We start from the raw sequence: 19,401 nt of genomic DNA on the forward strand, positions 1-19,401 counted from the left end.
ATATTACGAGATTCATGTAAAAAAAAGTAAGACAAATAGAGATTTCTTCGTAATTTATATAATTTTAAATTAATATTTTAGATACATTATGATATTTTTTTATTCAGATTTTTTTTTTGAACTGAGTATAACTGTTAATAATTTGTTTTCGAATCCATGGGATATTATGATCACACAAAATATTAACAGTTTAAGGATATTATTTAAATTTATAAAGTGCTCAAACAAATATTTAGTCAACCAACATCTAAACTGTGGTTTCAGGAAACTCAGGGAAGATGAGATTTGATCATCATTATTTTAATTTAATATTTTAAAGAGTAGGTCTCTTGTGAGACGGTCTCACGAATCTTTATCTGTGAGACGGGTCAACCCTACCGATATTCACAATAAAAAGTAATACTCTTAGCATAAAAAGTAATATTTTTTCATGTATGACTCAAATAAGATATCCGTCTCACAAAATACGATCTGTGAGATCGTCTCACACAAGTTTTTGCCCATTTTAAAATATTGTTTTCATTTATAAAAGAATTCCATAGCCAAATTGCCTGGAGTACAAAGACATCTCAGTATTAAATTTTATTTTGAATAATTTTATAATATTGTTGCAAATAAAAAAACATTACATTTAATTCAATTTTTACACGATAATACCAAACCTGATTTCACTTATTCCACGGATCCCAACACAATCCTACTAACACACTATATTACATGGTTGCTAAAGTGGAAGTTGTTCAGTCGAATCTTGAAACTCCTTTGGATTCATCGAAAGAATGCACAACCACTGAGGCAAGAAAAAGTAAATACCAAGAAACACTAGAACTCCAAGATCAGCCTCTTCCCCGACAGCTGGTCGAGGAGGTTTAACCAAATAAACCTGAATCGCGCACCATAGGCAGTAAACGATTGCGACTATGAGGGTTAATCTGGTGGATCTTTCGGTTCGTTTTCTCAGTGATTCCAAGGGTTTTAATCTGCTGGACAATCATAAATAACAAGCTTCTAAACAACGATTCTTGAAACCCAATGAAGCATGGTTATATGGTTGCATAAGACAGAGTGAGTAAAACCTGTTGATATAAATAAAACCACAGATTAAGATTGTGCACAGAATGGCAATTACAACAACAGCATCAGGGTTGATCGGGGCTCGGCTCTTCCACCAACCGGTGCTTAAGATCCAAGTGTACATTGTAGAATGTCCATTCTCCTGTAAACTAAATGAGTCACCAACAAGAAAGAAATGTCTGTGCATATGCAAATGAATATTGGAAGTAGGAAAGCAATTTTGAACAATAACGGGAAACAAAATATCAAAGCTCAATCAACACAGACACAAATTTACTCACTATGGTGCCCTTTGTTCAGCCCGACACGAAGCCTATCAATAGATCTCCAGCTTAATTTTGAAATACTCTGCTACCCTTCAGCCCTGTCGCCTTCCCCCTATCCCGCCAGTTCTGTTTCTACATATATATTTTGCCTTTAATGAATTCAACCCACAAAAAGACCCCTCCATTAACAATACTTAACCACTACAAATAATTACCATAAAAGTTTCAGATAGAAGCCATAGGTTCGCATAGATTGGTGTATATGTTAGAATACCATGCTTCCCCAAATTTGTACCCTAACCACTCCAATGACCACGAACAATAGTTTAAATACTTCTAAATGGACTATAGCAACCCCCGCGGTTTTTATCAATACCATTTGAGTGAGTATGAAGAGAAAGATTGCTAATTATAATACTAATATTCGAAATACAAAATACTCAGAATATCTATTAAAATCAACCAACTATTGGCTGTTGGGCGGACGTATACTCCAATAGTGTATTACCTCAAACAAGTGATCCAAGAAAAAATGCGATAATGATCCCGCAGATAACAACAAGAAGCATTGTCTCCTCGTTAGTGGTATCTGCACCATGAAATTCTTGATAATTAATAGGCTATAAGCATTTATTGATACACTTAACAAGATTTCGAATTCATAAATAGATGGTTATATATATCCAAGGATCTTGTAATGCATTTGCAGTCCTTAATTTTTCATTCAATATGATGATAATACATGGGATCAAAAAGACTAACATTACGAATAATAAACGAGTCATAAAAAATTTGTTGGCCTTTTCGAGAGATCAACCACCCACAACAAGTTTTTTCAAATCAACCACATTCTAAGCTCTTTCAGCCATCCAGATACCTTCTATCTGTAAAATAGATACTAAAGTATGAACCTTCAAAAATAATCAAAATACATATCCCGATCCTTTTGGGAGGGGAGTCCAACTTCAAAATGTGAAGTACGGCGACAGAATTACAGCGACGGCATGGATTGGAAGTAGGCCCCTAACTCTAAAATTTTCCTACTGGTTTATATGTATAAGTGTTGTCTACATAATGAGCTATGATTTCGAATTTTAGTTCCATCTTTACGAAATTTCTACCTCCAGTTGCATTATAAAGACCAAAGAAGAGTTCGCTAAGATGCTGCTGCACGCAGCCAAGTATTCTTTCCTGCTACTATGGAATATCGTGTGACTTCATCCGAAAACCCGAGTCCACCCTAGATCAGTAATTACTTTCTTTGTCAACAACCACGATTCAGAATCACGATCAAACGATAATATATGCTGCAAAATATTCAAAAATTTACAGCTACGAATAATCAGAAATCAAGAAGCATCCATAATTGAACTAAATTCAGCTGAAAATTTGCTAGAAAAATGATAATTCTTGCATAATATTCACTCTTTCCTTCATTCATATACCGACCCCAGAAACGGAAGCAAGAAGACCCTTTTGGAGGAGAATTCTTGAAGCCCAACAATATAGCATCGTCAAAGGAAGACCCAAAATCAGAACATAGTACAAGGGGTCGTGTATCCACGGCTCGACGGAGGAGCCTAGAGCCCGGCCCAAACCCAGCGTGGAAGTTAACCACTCGGCGAACGAACCTATGTCCGGCCCGAAGAAGGAATTGATCGTGTACACAACGCAGTGGTGTGGCCCGAACCGCCCGTTGGTTGCATGAAGGAGAGCCTGGCCCGACCCGAGAGCGTATATCATGTGAGGGCCCGGGCCCGGCATTTTGTGCGTGTGCAGCTTTGTTCCCTCTCAAGCCTCAACAAAGTGGTGAATCATGTCGCGTTAGCCGTCACAAGATTAGTATAATTTATTAAATTCGAATTTATAATTTAAAAAATATATTATAGTATGTCGTAAGTTCAATATGGTGAATAACACCTAAATTAACCCACTAGTCTATCTTCATCCGCAGTTTATATAGACGTCTGATCTTTATATTATTGACGTATTTACGAAATCGATGTCAATTTAAAAGTTTAATCATCTATACAAGTTTTTGTGAGGTGAATATTTTATCTTAGTTTTTCATAACAAAAATAAATGAATCGAGTCGACACGTCGTCTCACATAATAAATTATTTCTACATGCATTTCATTGTCATTCCATAACATACACTATATTAAAGTTGTGAAATATTTATTGATCAGTTATTTCAGTTTATAACTAACATGTTTATCTCATTGGAACTACAAAACATTATATTCGAAACAGACTCCAGACTGGTGGTAGATGCTATAGCCTCAAAGTTGACGGATCGTAGTGAATTTGGATCGATTGTTGCTGCATGTTGCTCCCTTCTCTATCAAGAACCTTCGTACGAAGTTCGTTTTGTCAGAAGACAAGCGAATATGGTTGCTCACACTCTGACTAGGGCGGCCAATTCTTATGCTAGTCTTTTTATTTATTACGACAGTCCCGAGCTTATTACAGATATTCTACTTCATGATTGTAATAACTCTGATTTGAATCAATGAAGAATGAATGTATTAAAAAAAAAAAAAACTAAAATGTTTATCTCTATTTTTATTTAAACTATAAAATTATTTTTATTCTACAATATAATTACAAATATCAAAATAAATTAGAAACAAAACCGCGCTTATCTTACCTTACCTACAACTTACCAGGCTACCAAGGATGCATAAGAAAGTCGCCAATTAGTCGTGGGCTGTTTTGTAATTTCCCACTTCCAGGAGGGCAAGACGAAATATAGGGACCGAACGATGATGCTATACGACACCGTTTGCACTTTTGTGTTCCCTAAATACGAGCTCCAGTTAAAATATCCTTCTAGGGTTAGAAAAGCTATATCCAAATCTGTGGTATCATCCAGCAAGTTGATTCCTTTCGTATTTCTCAGGTTCTCTGCTATCCGTGAATCTGCGAACAATTTTATTTTAACCGCAACAAGCTAGATTTGGAATAGGTTTTGAACTGAATTTTCTTATTTACTCTGTATATTAAACGTTGAATACATGTGTATGCTGTAAATAACGTCTCTCTTTTTTGGTAGAGTTATGCTTCAAATAATGTTATATGTAGGGATACTGAGCTTTATATGCGTTACACAGAGTAGGAATGGCGACTGAACAACCAAAGCCAGCAACAGAAGAAGCGAAAATGGATCTATTTGAAGACGATGACGAGTTTGAAGAGTTTGAAATTGATTACGGTAAATTTTCGAACCATTGCCTATATTTTTGTGTATTCATAAGAGTTTTACAATCATTTATTTGAATATTGCACATTTTATGGATGGGTTTGGTAGTCTTGAATGTTTTCTTTTCAATTTGTTTATGGGCTGGCGTTCTTGTATTGAAACTTGTTGCTTAATTTAAGCTTTGTTGAGATTCGTCCTAAATATGCAAATTTGAGTCCTCTATCCTGCATACTCGGAGCAAGTTTCATCTGATTCTACGTTTGTCTTATTTAGTTTTGCTTGCTTATGCTGCAGGGAGTTGTGAGTTTTTACTGCATATAATTAGAAATTAGGCTGTTGGATAGGTATTTCATACTTGTTAGCCTTGAGAATTAGTTCTGAGGTTATGTGTAGTCCTTGAGGCAAGTTAAGGATAAATATTTCAACGACAATGGAATCAAAGATTGAACTATAAAAATAAGATTTGTTGAAGTGTCTAATCTTAGTAATGGTGAGCTGCAAGAGCTTCATCAATTAGCATTTAATACATTTATTTGTGATTGGTGTAGTTTTACTAGTTGTAAAGCTTTACTGGTTTCATAAGTCTTCCCTTTATTTCAGCCCTAAGACTAATAGGTCAATCCCTTCATTAAGTTTTACTGTCATTGTCCATCAATTATCAAGATCCATTTACTGCATTGGATGTTTATATGAAATTCATGCTTAGCAATAATAGCAAAAGTTAATGAATATATGGTCATGTATGAATTCTCAGCTCATATGTTTTCAGTGATTTGAATTTTGATTCATATTTGAATTATTTGACAAATAAGACGAATGGTTATTGAATTACCATAATCAACTCACTTGTTTCTTTTTTATTTATGGAAATAAAACAAACATTGTATTTCAATAGTTAATATTTTTGTCAGTTTTTTGCCTCTCTTTCTTCTTAGTACCTGAGGCGATAATTTCTGTAGCTAGATTGTAGAACTCTGTGGCTAGATTGTAGAACAAATTGGCGGTTCATTGGATGTTTGTTCAGTGGTCTCCTTTCTGGTCGAACTTAGTTCTTTGAATGAGACTCCAAATATATCTAATACTATTTTGTGCATTTTCTGTGTTTTTAATGCTCATGGCGATGAAATTTTTAGAGTTGGAGGACAAAGAAGAAGCCAAAGAAGCGCTGCAGCAATGGGAAGATGATTGGGATGATGATGATCTCAATGATGATTTCTCCTTACAGCTAAGGAGAGAACTGGAGGGGAACGCTGGGAAGAACGAGGCCAAGTCGACATGACTTTTTTCATTTTAGTACTTCTATGTTATGATAACTTTGCTTGCTGTATTTCTGATTGCCAACTTTTACCAGACATGATTTTTGAAGTCTGCAAAAATTTGGAATGCTCTTCATCTGTGAACGTATTTTCATCATCCAAATGGCTTGTCAATTTCTCGTTTCTTAGACTTCTGATATTTTGTGCCGTTTGATATGAATGTTGCAGCGATAAGTCTAATTTTGTTGCATCGTTCGTGTGGCTGGAGATTATGAGTTTTGAACACATTTTCTACATGGAATTGAATATGAGCTATCCGAATGTAATTCAAAAAGTATTTTAAAACAATAATTCCACGTAAAAGGTTAGAATCTTAACACGTAAATTATCCATACTCATCTCTGTTAGTTTCTTTCCTTTTCAAAATGCTGAGACCATCCAATTTAAGATATACGTTATACTTGGGAGCGACTGCTTAAGTCACCTGTAGGGATGTAATCGAGTCGAGCCGAGTCGAACTTTTGAATGTTTGAGCTTGGTTCGTTTATAATCGAGCCGAGCTCGAGCTTTATTTAACGAATATATGCATGGCTCACGAGCTTATTCAAGTCTTTATCGAGTCTAAACAAGCTTAATAAATATGAATTATACATTTAAATTTTCATTAAATTAATTAAAAAGTAAATTATATATTTAAAGAAAATTATATTATTTTTATTAAAAATTGTAAATTTATTATAATAAATAAATTTAATAGATTTTTCTATATATTTCATAAATAATATGCAAAATCAATAAATCAATATCAAAACTATTATTTTTTCATCTAAAAGATTACTCATGAACTTACCAACGAACATGTTCACGAGCTAACGAGCCGAATACTGTAAAACTTGAGTTTGATTTTTTTTATCTTAACGAGACTCGTTAAACGAGCTCAAACGAGCTTTTATCGAATCGAGCTTCGAATAGATCACAAACGGTTTGGTTCATTTACATCCCTACTCACCTGCGTCGTCCTCGAACAAACCTATTACCTTAAAGTCTGGTACCGTAAGAATGATTAGAACATGACAAAACAGCATAAATACTTTTCTCATTTCTTGTTCAAATTATTGAATAAAATCTTAATATGGAGAAGAGTTAATCAAAAACAGCAAGTATTTGCATAGAAGCAGGGCATATCCAATGAAAACTATTATTACAAATCCTTCATTAAATCTCCACCATCTCTTTTTCTTTGGATGCTATGATTGTTTCTATGATCAAGGGAAGTTTGCATTCACAAGCTTGAAGATCATATCCACTATTGTTCGTGCTCTGCGAATAAAGTAGCTCATGTTTTATGTTTTTGCTTGGATTTACTCAATGGTTTCAATATTCTTGACAAAGGTTATACACACAGATATGTGTATGATATAATGAAATCAGTTTCTCTCTCAAAAAAATCACCATATACATGAAATTCACTTCTATGTTATGAGTACAAATTCAGCCCTCATTTTATATTTTTAGTAGAGTCACAGCACATTGTAAATCTCTTTGCCTTCCAAGGATTAAAATGTAATTATACATGCGTAGACATTTGTGTTCACAGCCTTCAAATCCAATGCCCGAAGATTCTAGAAAAAACACTTCCATCTTACAAACGCAATGCCTGCAACAACGTGCGTATCTTCGAAACCTGCAACCTCATCGACTTCTAATTCATCTGTTCCCCCATTTTCGTCGACTCATAAACTTTTCCCAGTCGCATCCTTCACCCGTCGCGAGTTTCTCGCTTCTCTGTCCATTGCTGTCACCCCTTTCATCATATCTCCTCAACTTAGTAATAATCCAATAAATGTTGGAAACCCCGTAGCTTTACCAGTTTCCCAAGCACGTGGACTCTTTCAGATGCCCCCTTTTCGCCTTGTCAATAAGTAATTGTCTGCATTACGTTCATGCAAAGACAAGTCTATTCTGTATTTTATGCTTGATAATTGATATTGACTCTATTTTCTGGAATCGGTCATGGGAGTAGCCTTTTTCATGTGTTTGATATGCTACTCTCTGAATCCTGGTGAACCCATTTTAAAAAATTATTCCTTTTGCTGATATCGTGTAGTTAATCAATCCGTTTTAGATTATGGCTTTTTGTGGAATGGATGTAGGTACTATTTGGTGAGAGCAGGGGAGTCAGAATATGAGAGTTCGGGAATCATTAACACGAACCCAGTGACTAAAACATCGATGGATAATGGGTTATCGGAGATAGGGAAGAAACAGACTGTGAAAGCTGCATTGGCTTTGAAATCAATGGGGGCATGTGAAGGCAACTGCTGGATTTGGCCTTCTATAACTCAGAGGGCGTACCAAGCTGCTGAAATAATTGCAGCAGTTAATGGTGTCGGTAGAAGGTAACAGACGATGATTTTTGGTATTAATTTGTTTGTTCGCATATGCTTCTCTGTGAAGTTATATTGGATTTAAAATCAAATATCGTCCCGACATTTATAATTCTGGCACGAGGTGATAACTGTTGGATGTGGAGTCTGACGGTCTGCCACCTTCAGTGTTGTGGTTTTGGTGTTTAAGCATTCACAATTGTCTAAATAGTTAGCCTCTTACTATTGCTCATCCATGGAACATGCGCTTTTGCGATTTCGGGTAAAAGAGATCCTTAAGTGCAAATTGTTAGGGTGAGTTTTTTCCAAAATATAGACAAGAGAGTTGCATGATCTTATGCTTTGACTATGAGGGCTTAGGCACTCGCCCGAGACTTGCTTGTTAATCTACATGAAAATTGCCTATTTTTGCTAATCTTCTTTCTATATGTGTCAAGCACAACCACCCAAAACTTTAAGTCCAACCTTGAATACGGAACTTGTTCTCTTTATACGTTTGCTTGTACGACTCGTGAAAAAACATTTTTCCTTCTTTTTTGGAGCTTATTTTATTCAGAACGAATCTAGTTTAGAAATGACCATTTGAATTGTTTAAATACATTTGGAATGAGCTGTTCTTACCAGAGCCTTTTCAAAGTTATCTACAGTCATATAGTACCAGAATATAGCTTCTTGGATGCTCGGGGATTGGGAGCATATGAAGGAAAAGAGTTGGATTCTGTTTCTGAGGTAACGCCCAATAACTAGTGACAGAGTCCATGTGGTCAGATAATCATATTGAAACCACCCTACCGCACATTCAGATATGTATTTATTTGCGTGAAAGATCATGTGGAACGCTATACATTTTGCCCCTAGATATTTGGTGGAAACGACTGAGGTAAAATCATTTGTTTGTCTCTTCAAACCGTGTCTAGATCTATGCCTCGGATAGCCTTTCTCCAAATATTAAGCCACCTCCAACTGATGATGGGACACCAAACGAAAGTGTGCAGGACGTATTTGTTCGTGTGACGCAACTCATGTCAATTCTTGAAACACAATATTCCAAAGACACGGTTATTATTGTCTCCCCGGATTCTGATAACCTGTCCGTGCTACAAGCCGGTATCGTAGGACTTGAACTTAAAAGGCACGCATTTCAAGAAACCACGTACTTTTCGCTGTTATTATTCTGAGTTCTTGCAGATTTGAAGCTATTTCTGAACTTATCAAAAATTTGCAGGCATAGAGATCTTGCTTATGGGCCGGGCGAAGTGAGATACATAGATGCTAGTAGTGTACCAACTTATAAACAACCTCCATCTGCTGTGTACAAGTGCTTAAATCCCCCCAACTGCGACTGAACTTTTTCTCACATTAAGCAGTAAATGTTCATTGTTGTTTGAAGTCAATCCACAATGGTAGTCTCATCTTCTTGCCTGGATCCACGCAGGCATTTTGATTGGAAGTCATTTTCAATCCATGACATGTATATTTTTTATATAACAAAAAAAAGTCAATGAGAAAATCCAGTTATATATAAAATTTAGTTTCTTAAATAGATTCATCCTCCTACATATGTGAATAAATAATAATCACTAAAATACTGCAATAAAATCAAGAAATGAAATGAGAAATTAAAACACATCCAAATTTATACCAACAAATTATCTTAAAAAGGGTGGAAATTTTTGCTCAACTTATTTACATTAGCCAAAAAACCGTCTACATGATGTCTGTAAGGCAAATAGGACCACTTTTTCCAGCCGTCCCTCTTGTATGGCGACGGCATGGATTTACTGGCGGTTCTGCTCGAGGATAAATACACAACTTCGTCCTTCCAGACACCATGCTCGCTCGCAGGCGACTCCATGACACATTCATCTCTTTTTCGCACACCGTTGTTCAGAGAAGCAATTGCGAAGCTGCCGTTGCTGCCAACACTATGGCTCTTTAGCGGAAATCCCTTAAACTTCCAACCTGTGGAGCTGCTCTTCTTCAACCGCCCCTCCACCGATGGTTTTGGCTGCCACACGCAGTACATCTCAGCCGAGACTCCGTCCAACTCGTCCGCTTCCGAAGAAGAGCACGACGATATCGTTGATGTTTCCCTTTCTTCAGTAAAAAGCTTCCTTAGTGGAGTCCCTGTCTTCACACCGGCCTTCAACAAACCCGAATTCATCCTGCTCTCGTCTACGCTCCCATGATATTTCGTATTTGGGTTGAAAATCGGGTAAACGGGCCTGATCATACCGTTGTGGAAGATCTCATCAGCTGAAATTGGGGGGAGTACTGATTCAGAACCCCGCCACACAAACGCGAATTTGAATTCTTTTTCCTCTCGGCCATCGTATTTTTCTGCCGAATCCGACGTTTCCGCTCCGTAGATTCCTGGGATAGTTTGTTTTTCTTGCTCATCGGCGTCATCTCCGAATTCTTGAACGACCCTAGACGCAACTTCCGCCAAGTTACTGTTGGAGTAGCTGTTGAAGCTCGGCGATGGAGAGATGACTGCACTCGCCAGCATTTTTTGTAGCTGAACACCAGATTAATTCGCAAAAAGCAAGGGAAAAAACAAGGAGTGAAAATGGAAGAATTTGTTCCAGAGGTTGATTGGAATAACACATAAGTGTGGGGAGTCGGAGATTTGAAAATGAAGAGACAAGGCATACCAGCCATTTGATCTCGTGTGTTAAGGTGCATGAGAATGAGATGATAAAATAACAAATTTTTTTGAAATAGTTTGATATTCATATGCCAATCAATATAGAATAATTAAAAATTAAAATTTATTCTATTAAATTCCAAATTAATATTTCTGATATGGTAAAACTCAAACTTGAAAAATATTATAGCAAATTTATTCAATTATACAAAAAATGTAAAACAAAGAGTAGCAACCACATCGATTTACCACTATAAGTTGCCTGTTGTAAAGAGATCGATCAGATTCATTTGCTTAGAAATTCACAATTTCCTTGAAACAAATCTTGATCAAAACAGGTTAATGAAGCTTGATGTTTTGAATTACAAGTACACATGAACACCTGCAGTCTTCATCACCTGGCAAACGGGGCAAACGTCAGAAAGTCCTTCACAATCTGTACACAGGCACAAATGTCTGCAAGGCAGTAACAAGATCGAAACTTCTTTATTTTTGCATGACCTGCATGTTAAAAGGCCATTTTTACAACCTCGATTTTCCAAGCCATTGATGATTTGTCGATGATTTGTGCCTGAAACTGCATCGTCTACTTCACTGTCCCCCGAGCCTTCATGAGCTCGAGACATGCCTTGTGCCATGAGTTGCTCGATATTGTTCTTCATAATGCTGATCACTGATTCGTTGTACTTTGCTCGATAATGCCATGACTGAGCTTCAGTCGAAACTTGCTTTATTTTGTCCGCTAATTCTTTGCTCTTGCGATTTACATTCTCTATTTCAAGTGCCTTCTCGTGTAATATTTTGTTGACTCCTTTCTCTAGCGTGTTCAACAAAGAAACCGTGTGCCTGTGATTCAACTCTCTTACGCCCTTCAGGATATTCTCTTCCTATACACATAGGGGCACAGTTAGAGGTTGAGAACATAAAAAGAAGCGTGGGGGCAAAACTAAAATGAAAAATTGTAGGAAGCCAAATCTCATTTTATACATGTGGTATACATATTTAATTATGTACCGAGTTTTTAGGAAATATTAAGAGGGTCGGGTTCCAACCCTGTAATGTATAAAACTAAAGCAAGTTGTTTTAACCCCATGAAGGGATGTATGCAATATTATGATACCTGAAGTTTAATATATCGACCAAATTCTTCTGTCTGCCGATCCATCTCCATTTTAAGGTTATTGCCGATAGATAGGATGTCAGAGGAAACCGAGGAGTTTTGCTCCTCTTTCTTGCAAGAAAGCCTGAGGCCCGTCGATACAAGATTAGGATTTGGTTGAGCATCAATGTTGGCAACTTTTTCTGGACTATAATTCTTCTGCCGTGTACAAAGAAGATCTTCTTCCCTAACTCTTTTGATAGCACTGTTATGCGAGGATGCATGCTCGTGGACAGATGGAGCTGAAACAGAAGTTCGAGATTGTTATCTGAAATCAATTATCATCAATCAAGAATCAAGAAGGGTGGTAGTTTCAAGAATTAAAATGTCGTTTGTAATATATAATCCTAGAAAAAATGTAACAAAAATGAAATACCCCTGCAACTATCTCAAAAATTAAGTTTTTTCACACAAATTTTTCGAGTATCAATTTTGATTTTTGGCTGTGCCAATGTGCTGTTCCGTCCGCACAGGATCATATATGCGTCATTGGTGTCTGCATCTCGACTATGCAATAAGAGCCTACTGCGAAGTGGCTCTTGAATCAATAAAGTTTTGCTTCCAGCCAAACTGAGACAGAGATGGAAAACCAAGAACCAATTAACCTCCTAAAAAATCTAATTGGAGCTTTCCCATTTTCTAGGTTGATCCTTTTGTACAACTTCATAAATATTGTAGCCATCTAACGAAATTTAAATCTGAAGTTTCAGAAACTGAGATGGCAGTTTGTCACATGAGCGCACAGCCTACGCCATAAAACAAAGGTATAACATACAAGCTGAAAACGTAAAAGAAGGGTCATATTCGTATCGCGTAATAACAGTCTACAGAATTAACGTGTTCTCAGAGATCTGAGAGGATTTTAGTCACGAAAACACAAGCTGTGTCTATACTGATCAAGCAACAAGGGAAAAAACTTCTAATTGAACTATAATTTCTTAAATAAGTATAAAATGAGCTCACCGTGTCCAAACAACCGAAGCTGAGGCAATGTGTTATTATCAAATGGGAGGCGATTCTCCCCCACAAATGCAGGAAGAACCGTGTTCTCATTAACTCCGCCTCCTCCAAACATCATCCTGAAATCATGCAATATTGTATGAGATTCAAGAACTTTCATTGACATACAAATATTAATGTCGAATTTTCGATTGATGACCTTAGAAAATTAATTATATAGCTCGACCATTACTTAAAAACACAATCTTTCATAAAAGCAGTCACGCTGATGATCTGGATTCAATTGATGCAGCAAACACGAGAACTCCAGTCAGACAAGTAAATAATCATAGAAGTACCGCAAATATGTCAGAGAATAGATTTTCACAACCTTTGTTTTCATTTTAGTTCCTAAATCATTCAAGAATTCGATTATCGTAACAAAAATCAAACAAAGAGGAATCGACCATTACCTATTACAAGAATCCCATAAGGAAACAATCCAACAATCCACAAAATCAAACTCCAAACTAAAACATCACAAACAAAAGAACAAAACCCAAGATACACACACCTCACAAAAAAAAACCCCATTAAATAAAGAAAAGAAACCAATAACTCACCAAGATCAGGTCAGATTTAGAGACGAGCAATACAATCAAAGAGCCTGTCTTTTCTTTATTATTATATATCTTTGCCGTTATGATATCGAGGGAAATGGACATAAGGGGTGGTGGAAACAGCAGTAATAATGAAAGAGAGAGAAGTGAACAGAAAGGAGGGGGGAAAAGAATAATAATGGCGAGAATAATGAAAGTGGATGGTGGTGGTGGAAGAGTTGTAGTTGTTGTTTCGGTTAAGAAAAACGATTCCATTTGTTGGTATTGAAAGGAGAGCAAGAAGTAGACTAATCTTTGTTGTTGAAGAAATGTTCTTCGCCATTTTTTTGGCCTAAAATTCTTGTTTCTTTCACACTTCTCTCTCTCCCAATCTTCTTGTTTTTTCCTCCTTGCTTTCACTTTACCATTCATTCATCGTGTGACTGACTGTTTGGTGGCTTTTCTTTTCGTTTTCCACAGCCAGTAATTCTTTTTTCCGTTTGGTTTTTGTTACATTTTCTTGGCCTAATTAATCTACCTTTTGATGGCTTTAATTTTCCACTCTTTTCTATATGTATATGCATATATAAAATAATTAATCCTTCGAAGAAAATATTATAAGAAATTAAAATTAATTAATAATATAAAACTATGAAAGCATCCCACGTCTAAGCTCGTGGGTATGAAAAATCTTCCTTTTCTTACCTCAACTTGAATAATTTTATAAATTTCATGCATTTAAACATAAAATGGTGATAATTTGAGAGAGTATCATTTTGATGCATTTTATTTTTTGAAAATTTGTTGTGCATACTCATAAACTGTTAGCATAGAATAAAATATAGACTTAATTGAAACCATCAGATTTTTTAATCACATTGATTGGTGATTTTGTTTATATTATTTTAGATGAGCAACAATCGTAACTAAAATATTATAACCTTGGTGGTTTTGTATGCACTAATTCAAACTAGCAATTCATAATTTTTTTAAAATATGTTTATTGATATAAGTAAGGAATATTAAAAAAAATTAATATATTATAAATTAAATAAAACATAACAAATGTTAAATCAACTCTTAAAAAAAATAATAGATAATTAAATAAATGAATCACGAAAATGAAACATGTGTGTTCGTTCATAAAGAAAGGGTATTTTAGGATTTTTTAATTAAATAAGACATAATGCAAAATGTGTAATAAAGAAGACCATTACTGAAATAATGATTTTAAAATAAATTAGAATAATCAATTTCTCTGTATATTATTATGATAAGAGTGATACTATATAAAAAAATCAAACTCTGTACTTACTCTTATAACAATGATAATGTCAAAGATCACTAAATATTAAAATAATAAATTAAATAACGACAAAACTGATGCTACCACTTCAAAAGGCAAAGTTCCCCATTACGTGCGAATACCTCTGTTGAGATTCACCATCCGAGTTGATGTATCAACGTTGCCACCCCTAGCAGCTGAGCCGGTCTGATTCATCCTGCCCCCATCATGATGCCGGGAGCTTTGGTAACTACTTATTCGAGTATAATCCTTCGTGAAACCGCCGCCGCCGCCTAGTGCTCTGCCACCAGCATTATATCCTGTCCTCCCAGCACTACTACCTTGCCTACCATGAGTAAAAGTAAAGTCCTGCCACCTACCACCACCACCACCCGAACCAGTTGCTGCAGCATAATCTTGTCCATCTTTGCGTCTTAGAGGGAGACCCTCCAATCCACCACCACCAATCCGTGCCTCTATAGCTCTCTCATTTGTTTCTGCAAGAATTGTGAGTTTCTCAGTCAATTGGAACGCCAGAGCCTGTAGTCTCGTGTGCTCAACGTCATAGAAAACGATGCAGCGTGTGGGCTGGTCCCAACTAGCATGAAGCTCTTCACTGATCATCATTTTGCTCACAATACCATGTGTTTGTGAATCTGAGAGGTCAAACATTTTAGCCAGATGGTCAAGACTTAGGGAATCATAGGAGGGTGAGTAGGGTAAAAAGGTAGGTCCTCAAAGCCTCTTCCTTAATTTTAGCCTTCAGCATCTCAAGAACAGTGTCATTGTTGCGAAGAAGCTTCCAGACATCGAGAGATTTGATAACATCAAAGGCCTTCTCAAAATCACCCTGTCTTAGGGCCCTTGTAGCAGCCATTACATGATCCCTGACATTTTCAGGAGGCCCAATAAATGTTTGTCTCTCGCTCACTTCAAGCAACCAGCGGAAATTCTTGCTAATGACCTTGTGTTTGGCATCATGCACATTGGCTGCCATGTTAGGCACCTCCATCAACATGGCACAACTCAGATGAACAGCTTCAAGAAGCTCAAGATTAATATGCATGTGATACGGCATCTGACGCCTCCTCTCCAGCCGCTCCTGCAGATTTTGATTAGCAGATGATATTAACATGTGAGCCAGATGCACATCTAATCTAAATAAACAAATAGGAAAACAGAGCAAAGAAAACTCATCCAGAAGTAACAAAAAACATACAGGATAACAGGAATATTAACAATTGATGTTTCCATCTTTCCGATGTATGAACAGAAATATTTCATTGGGATATATTTGAATACATGACTTTTAAACTAGATATAAAGTTCAAGATTGTTGGCAGGTAAAAAATCTCATTACCTTGAGCATATTAAACTTCTATGAGAACCACGAAAAAACGCTACAGTTATTAAAAACAAAGTTAGAAATAACAAAAGATACCTGCTCTGGCGTCTTCTCGTGATATCTACTCTGTGAAAAACCTTGTGCCAGCAATTCTTTCACTCTGCCAGCAGAATACAACTCTGAAAGACAACTGTGCGATTCAACAATAAGCCCCACCCTGAAGGAACATAGCCCAAGCTGTGCCATTGCCCTGTTGAACAGTATTTGGGTTGAAATATCCATGTGTTGTACATTGTCCTGCAAATGACTCATAAGCAACAGGTCACGGGAAGTCGAGAATTCATCCAAGATGGCGTGATGATAAATGTCGCAGAGCATAGCACGAGCCTTTGTCCGCTCATCACCATATCTGTAAATGAGTGATACAAGGAGATCCATCAATGCCCTGCTGTTCTCAGGAAAAACAGATCTACGAGGAACTATCTCAGGAGTTGCAACAAACGCCGATAATCCCTTGCTTTCCTCAGCTTTGGTTTCCTCTCCAGATTCAACTCCATTGTCCGACTGCTCAGCCAATTTCCTCATTGCATCATATACCTCTTGTGGCTTATAGTATATGAGCTCAACCCGTTTCAGAGCTACCTTTGAGGCACCCTTAAAATCTCCAACACGTTCAAGATATTCTTGCACATTCTTAGCCAGAACTAGGAATGTAGGCTCATCCCTGAGCCTCTCAATGTACTCACGTGTATGTGGATCAATCACCTGAAGTGACTTAAAAAATTCCACATCTACCCTTTCAAGGAAGGCAACCAAATTTCCCCAAATCCTGATTTCACCATTAAAATCTGCTCCTTTTTGGGTTTCTTTTTCCTCAGGCTCCACTGTGTCTCCTACAACAATATTTGGGTACTGGGTCAAAATATCGAGAATGACAAACATATTCTGAACACATTGTTTCCACACATTGATAGGCATGTGCCCACTGAGGCTTGAATTAACATCAAACTGTGCTGAGACAACGCTGAAAAAAATCTCAAGCTTCTGCGCAGGAGTCTTGGCAACCCTTGTTAAGAAAGTGAGCTGCTCAACCAACTCAATTCTTCCAGTCCCCTTCCTGCCCCTAGTAGCAACAATCTCCTTAAACTTCTTGTTTACTGTGTCCCACGTGATTTGGCTAGGGTCCTTGAACTGCTTGTCCATCAACTTATCTTTCTTGCTCAACATCTTCTCCCAGCCTAGTCCACTCTCAGCAGCCTCCTTTCCCGACTCTTCTTCATCCTCACTCTCTTCAGATTCCAGAGTTGTGGGGTCCTCATCAAAGTCATCTTCCTCATCTTCATCCTCATCATCATCAGGTTCTTGCTCATCCTCAACCTTCTCCTCAAAAAGGTCTGGCTGCTCCCTACACTTGGCAATAGTATCCTCGTACAGCTTATTGTTCTTTTTCAACTTCTGCTTCATGGAATTCAAAGCCTTCGCATTGCTACTACTCATTTTCTTCTTTGCCTCCTTATTAGCCAAGGCCTGATTCAAGAAATCCTCCAACATTACAAGGGCCTTTATATAAAGATTTGGAACCCGGTCCGACTCTGTTACCCTCATAACCTTTCCCAATTGCTTATTGATCTTGTCAAAACTTTCTTGCAAGCTGACCCAGTCATTGATTTTCATGGCATTTTTCATTTGATCAACAGTGGCAGACATCTCGTCGAATCTCTTGTCCTTGGCAGCCCGGACAACTCTCTTCTGTCCATCAGAATCATCCGAATCACTTTCATTCACATAATAATACCTTTTCGCAGCAGTTTCTGGAGCTGTCTCCACGGGTACAGTTTCTTCTTCTTGCTCATCATAATCGCTCTCCTCCTCGGATTCACTGTCACCACCCTAACATCCCAAAAAATAAAAAATAAAAACAGAAAGAATAAGCGTAGGCAAAAAACAAATATGTCATCGGTATAAGCTGGTGCACACATATACAGCTCAATAATCACCACTGAAGATCTAAGGAATTCAAAATTAATCTACAAAAACGTCCTCAAGCTTCTCATCAAATTCAGCACACATCCAAGATGAGAAGAAAAATTTCATGTCAGATAATTACACAAAAATCAATTCCAAAATCCATTATTTTTAAAAGCTCAAAGAGAACAGATCCATATACACAGTCTAAACCAAACAAACTTCTAGAGAAGCAAACCTGAGTCCAAAATCTTGACGCCATCGTGTCTCCAATAAATTGAGAACTGGTTTTTCGGGGCTCTTGTTGATCGAAAACTGCATCAAATCATCATTAAAAACAAATTTCGCAAAAAATCAAATTAAATTTCGAATCTGAACACATTATTGTTCAAACCCAACCACCCCAAAAGTATCACGGTAAAATATGAAATCCACAAACCTGTGTCGCTGCAGACGTCCTGAGAAAAAGTACCGGCGGTGAATAAAGGTGAGTCTCTCTGCGGCGGCGCTGACGAGGGTTTTGTTACGAGGAGAAAGGCCTTCAAATACTATCGATATTTTGCCCAAAAATATCTGGTAATAATTAAATTTTAATAAATAAATAATTTTTATCTTATAATAATATTCTATTTAAAATAATATATAAAATGCTATACATTCTTTATTAGTTAATATAGAGACTTCCATTAATTATTTTTCAATAAACAATTAATTTTGATAATCTAAGATTTACTTTATTGTATTTAAAAAAAAATACATATTATTAACATAATATTCTTTTTATTGTTGTAGCACGTTAATTAAATTAAAAAATATAAACGTAGTCATTTTTTGACATGAAATCCATCAAGGGATATAATATTTGATATGATGAAGCTAAATCATTTAATCAGATCGACAAAAATTTGTGTGAGACTGTCTCACGGGTCGTATTTTGTTAGATGGATCTCTTATTTAGGTCATCAATGAAAAATTATTAATTTTTATGTTAAGAGTATTGTTATTTATTGTGAATATCTGTAGGATTAATCTGTGTAACATATAAAGATTAGCAAGACCGTCTCACAAGAGACTTACTCAATCATATCATATAATAACTATTAGTAAAGATTTTTGATAATTTTTCACCATATTAATGATGATTTAAATATTATTCAAGCAATAATCTAACTAACAGATCATATTGTGCCCTCTTCCCGACATTATCATTTATCACCATCATTTCCATTGGACGATGGATAGTAAATTGTCATGTCCGGAGATGAGAACCTACAAT

The 19,401-nt window shown here is 36.5% G+C and overlaps 5 protein-coding genes and 1 pseudogene across 12 annotated transcripts; 2 read left to right on the forward strand and 4 right to left on the reverse strand.

Moving 5' to 3' along the window:
- Positions 1–569: 569 nt before the first annotated feature.
- On the reverse strand, positions 570–3,163 carry LOC142553279 (uncharacterized). 2 transcript variants are annotated; one of them, XM_075663423.1, is made up of 4 exons: positions 2,790–3,163; positions 1,849–1,929; positions 1,077–1,216; positions 570–980 (listed from the first exon to the last, which is right to left on the reverse strand). In XM_075663423.1, the coding sequence occupies exons 1-4, from the start codon at positions 3,102–3,104 to the stop codon at positions 725–727; spliced, it is 792 nt and encodes a 263-aa protein (XP_075519538.1). In that variant the 5' UTR covers positions 3,105–3,163; the 3' UTR covers positions 570–724. The 2 variants fall into 2 exon arrangements, with proteins under 2 accessions (XP_075519538.1, XP_075519536.1); XM_075663421.1 differs by having other exon boundaries at positions 570–983.
- Positions 3,164–4,091: 928 nt separating this feature from the next.
- LOC142553281 (protein DELETION OF SUV3 SUPPRESSOR 1(I)-like) lies at positions 4,092–5,982 on the forward strand. Of its 6 annotated transcripts, none has more exons than XM_075663426.1 (3): positions 4,092–4,292; positions 4,453–4,555; positions 5,677–5,982. In XM_075663426.1, exons 1-3 carry the CDS (start codon positions 4,107–4,109, stop codon positions 5,820–5,822), a joined length of 435 nt encoding a protein of 144 aa, XP_075519541.1. In that variant the 5' UTR covers positions 4,092–4,106; the 3' UTR covers positions 5,823–5,982. The 6 variants fall into 6 exon arrangements, with proteins under 6 accessions (XP_075519541.1, XP_075519542.1, XP_075519544.1 ...); XM_075663427.1 differs by having other exon boundaries at positions 4,092–4,243; positions 4,455–4,555; XM_075663429.1 differs by having other exon boundaries at positions 4,102–4,215; positions 4,455–4,555.
- Positions 5,983–7,351: 1,369 nt separating this feature from the next.
- Positions 7,352–9,707, forward strand: LOC142553280 (uncharacterized). 2 transcript variants are annotated; one of them, XM_075663424.1, is made up of 5 exons: positions 7,352–7,721; positions 7,953–8,198; positions 8,834–8,915; positions 9,104–9,318; positions 9,412–9,704. In XM_075663424.1, exons 1-5 carry the CDS (start codon positions 7,453–7,455, stop codon positions 9,530–9,532), a joined length of 933 nt encoding a protein of 310 aa, XP_075519539.1. In that variant the 5' UTR covers positions 7,352–7,452; the 3' UTR covers positions 9,533–9,704. The 2 variants fall into 2 exon arrangements, with proteins under 2 accessions (XP_075519539.1, XP_075519540.1); XM_075663425.1 differs by lacking the exon at positions 7,352–7,721 and adding an exon at positions 7,728–7,861 and having other exon boundaries at positions 9,412–9,707.
- Positions 9,708–9,775: 68 nt separating this feature from the next.
- On the reverse strand, positions 9,776–11,193 carry LOC142553285 (uncharacterized). Its single transcript, XM_075663433.1, has 2 exons — positions 11,083–11,193; positions 9,776–10,704 (listed from the first exon to the last, which is right to left on the reverse strand). Exon 2 carries the CDS (start codon positions 10,693–10,695, stop codon positions 9,841–9,843), a length of 855 nt encoding a protein of 284 aa, XP_075519548.1. The 5' UTR covers positions 10,696–10,704; positions 11,083–11,193; the 3' UTR covers positions 9,776–9,840.
- Positions 11,183–13,547, reverse strand: LOC142553284 (putative BOI-related E3 ubiquitin-protein ligase 3; annotated as a pseudogene).
- Positions 13,548–14,749: 1,202 nt separating this feature from the next.
- On the reverse strand, positions 14,750–18,693 carry LOC142553283 (eukaryotic translation initiation factor 3 subunit C-like). Its single transcript, XM_075663432.1, is given in 5 exon segments — positions 14,750–15,532; positions 15,534–15,917; positions 16,257–18,050; positions 18,364–18,440; positions 18,565–18,693. Coding segments are annotated over 4 exon segments (2,790 nt in total). The 5' UTR covers positions 18,388–18,440; positions 18,565–18,693; the 3' UTR covers positions 14,750–14,944.
- Positions 18,694–19,401: the final 708 nt, after the last annotated feature.

The sequence above is a fragment of the Primulina tabacum genome, chromosome 8 (assembly GCF_025594145.1).
Source record: "Primulina tabacum isolate GXHZ01 chromosome 8, ASM2559414v2, whole genome shotgun sequence".
NCBI classification, from domain to species: Eukaryota; Viridiplantae; Streptophyta; class Magnoliopsida; order Lamiales; family Gesneriaceae; genus Primulina; species Primulina tabacum.

Excerpts from the sequence above, each read along its gene's own strand:
- LOC142553279 (XM_075663421.1), bottom strand. The coding sequence starts at position 3,104 with ATGCCGGGCCCGGGCCCTCACATGATATACGCTCTCGGGTCGGGCCAG. Across the intron at positions 1,217-1,848 it reads TCTTGGATCACTTGTTTGAG|GAGAATGGACATTCTACAAT; the intron begins GTAATACACTAT and ends TTTAGTTTACAG. Across the intron at positions 984-1,076 it reads GGTTTTATTTATATCAACAG|CAGATTAAAACCCTTGGAAT; the intron begins GTTTTACTCACT and ends ATGATTGTCCAG.
- LOC142553281 (XM_075663426.1), top strand. The coding sequence starts at position 4,107 with ATGATGCTATACGACACCGTTTGCACTTTTGTGTTCCCTAAATACGAG. Across the intron at positions 4,293-4,452 it reads ATTTTATTTTAACCGCAACA|AGAGTAGGAATGGCGACTGA; the intron begins AGCTAGATTTGG and ends TATGCGTTACAC. Across the intron at positions 4,556-5,676 it reads AGAGTTTGAAATTGATTACG|AGTTGGAGGACAAAGAAGAA; the intron begins GTAAATTTTCGA and ends TGAAATTTTTAG.
- LOC142553280 (XM_075663424.1), top strand. The coding sequence starts at position 7,453 with ATGCCTGCAACAACGTGCGTATCTTCGAAACCTGCAACCTCATCGACT. Across the intron at positions 8,199-8,833 it reads GTTAATGGTGTCGGTAGAAG|TCATATAGTACCAGAATATA; the intron begins GTAACAGACGAT and ends AGTTATCTACAG. Across the intron at positions 9,319-9,411 it reads GTAGGACTTGAACTTAAAAG|GCATAGAGATCTTGCTTATG; the intron begins GCACGCATTTCA and ends AAAAATTTGCAG.
- LOC142553285 (XM_075663433.1), bottom strand. The coding sequence starts at position 10,695 with ATGCTGGCGAGTGCAGTCATCTCTCCATCGCCGAGCTTCAACAGCTAC.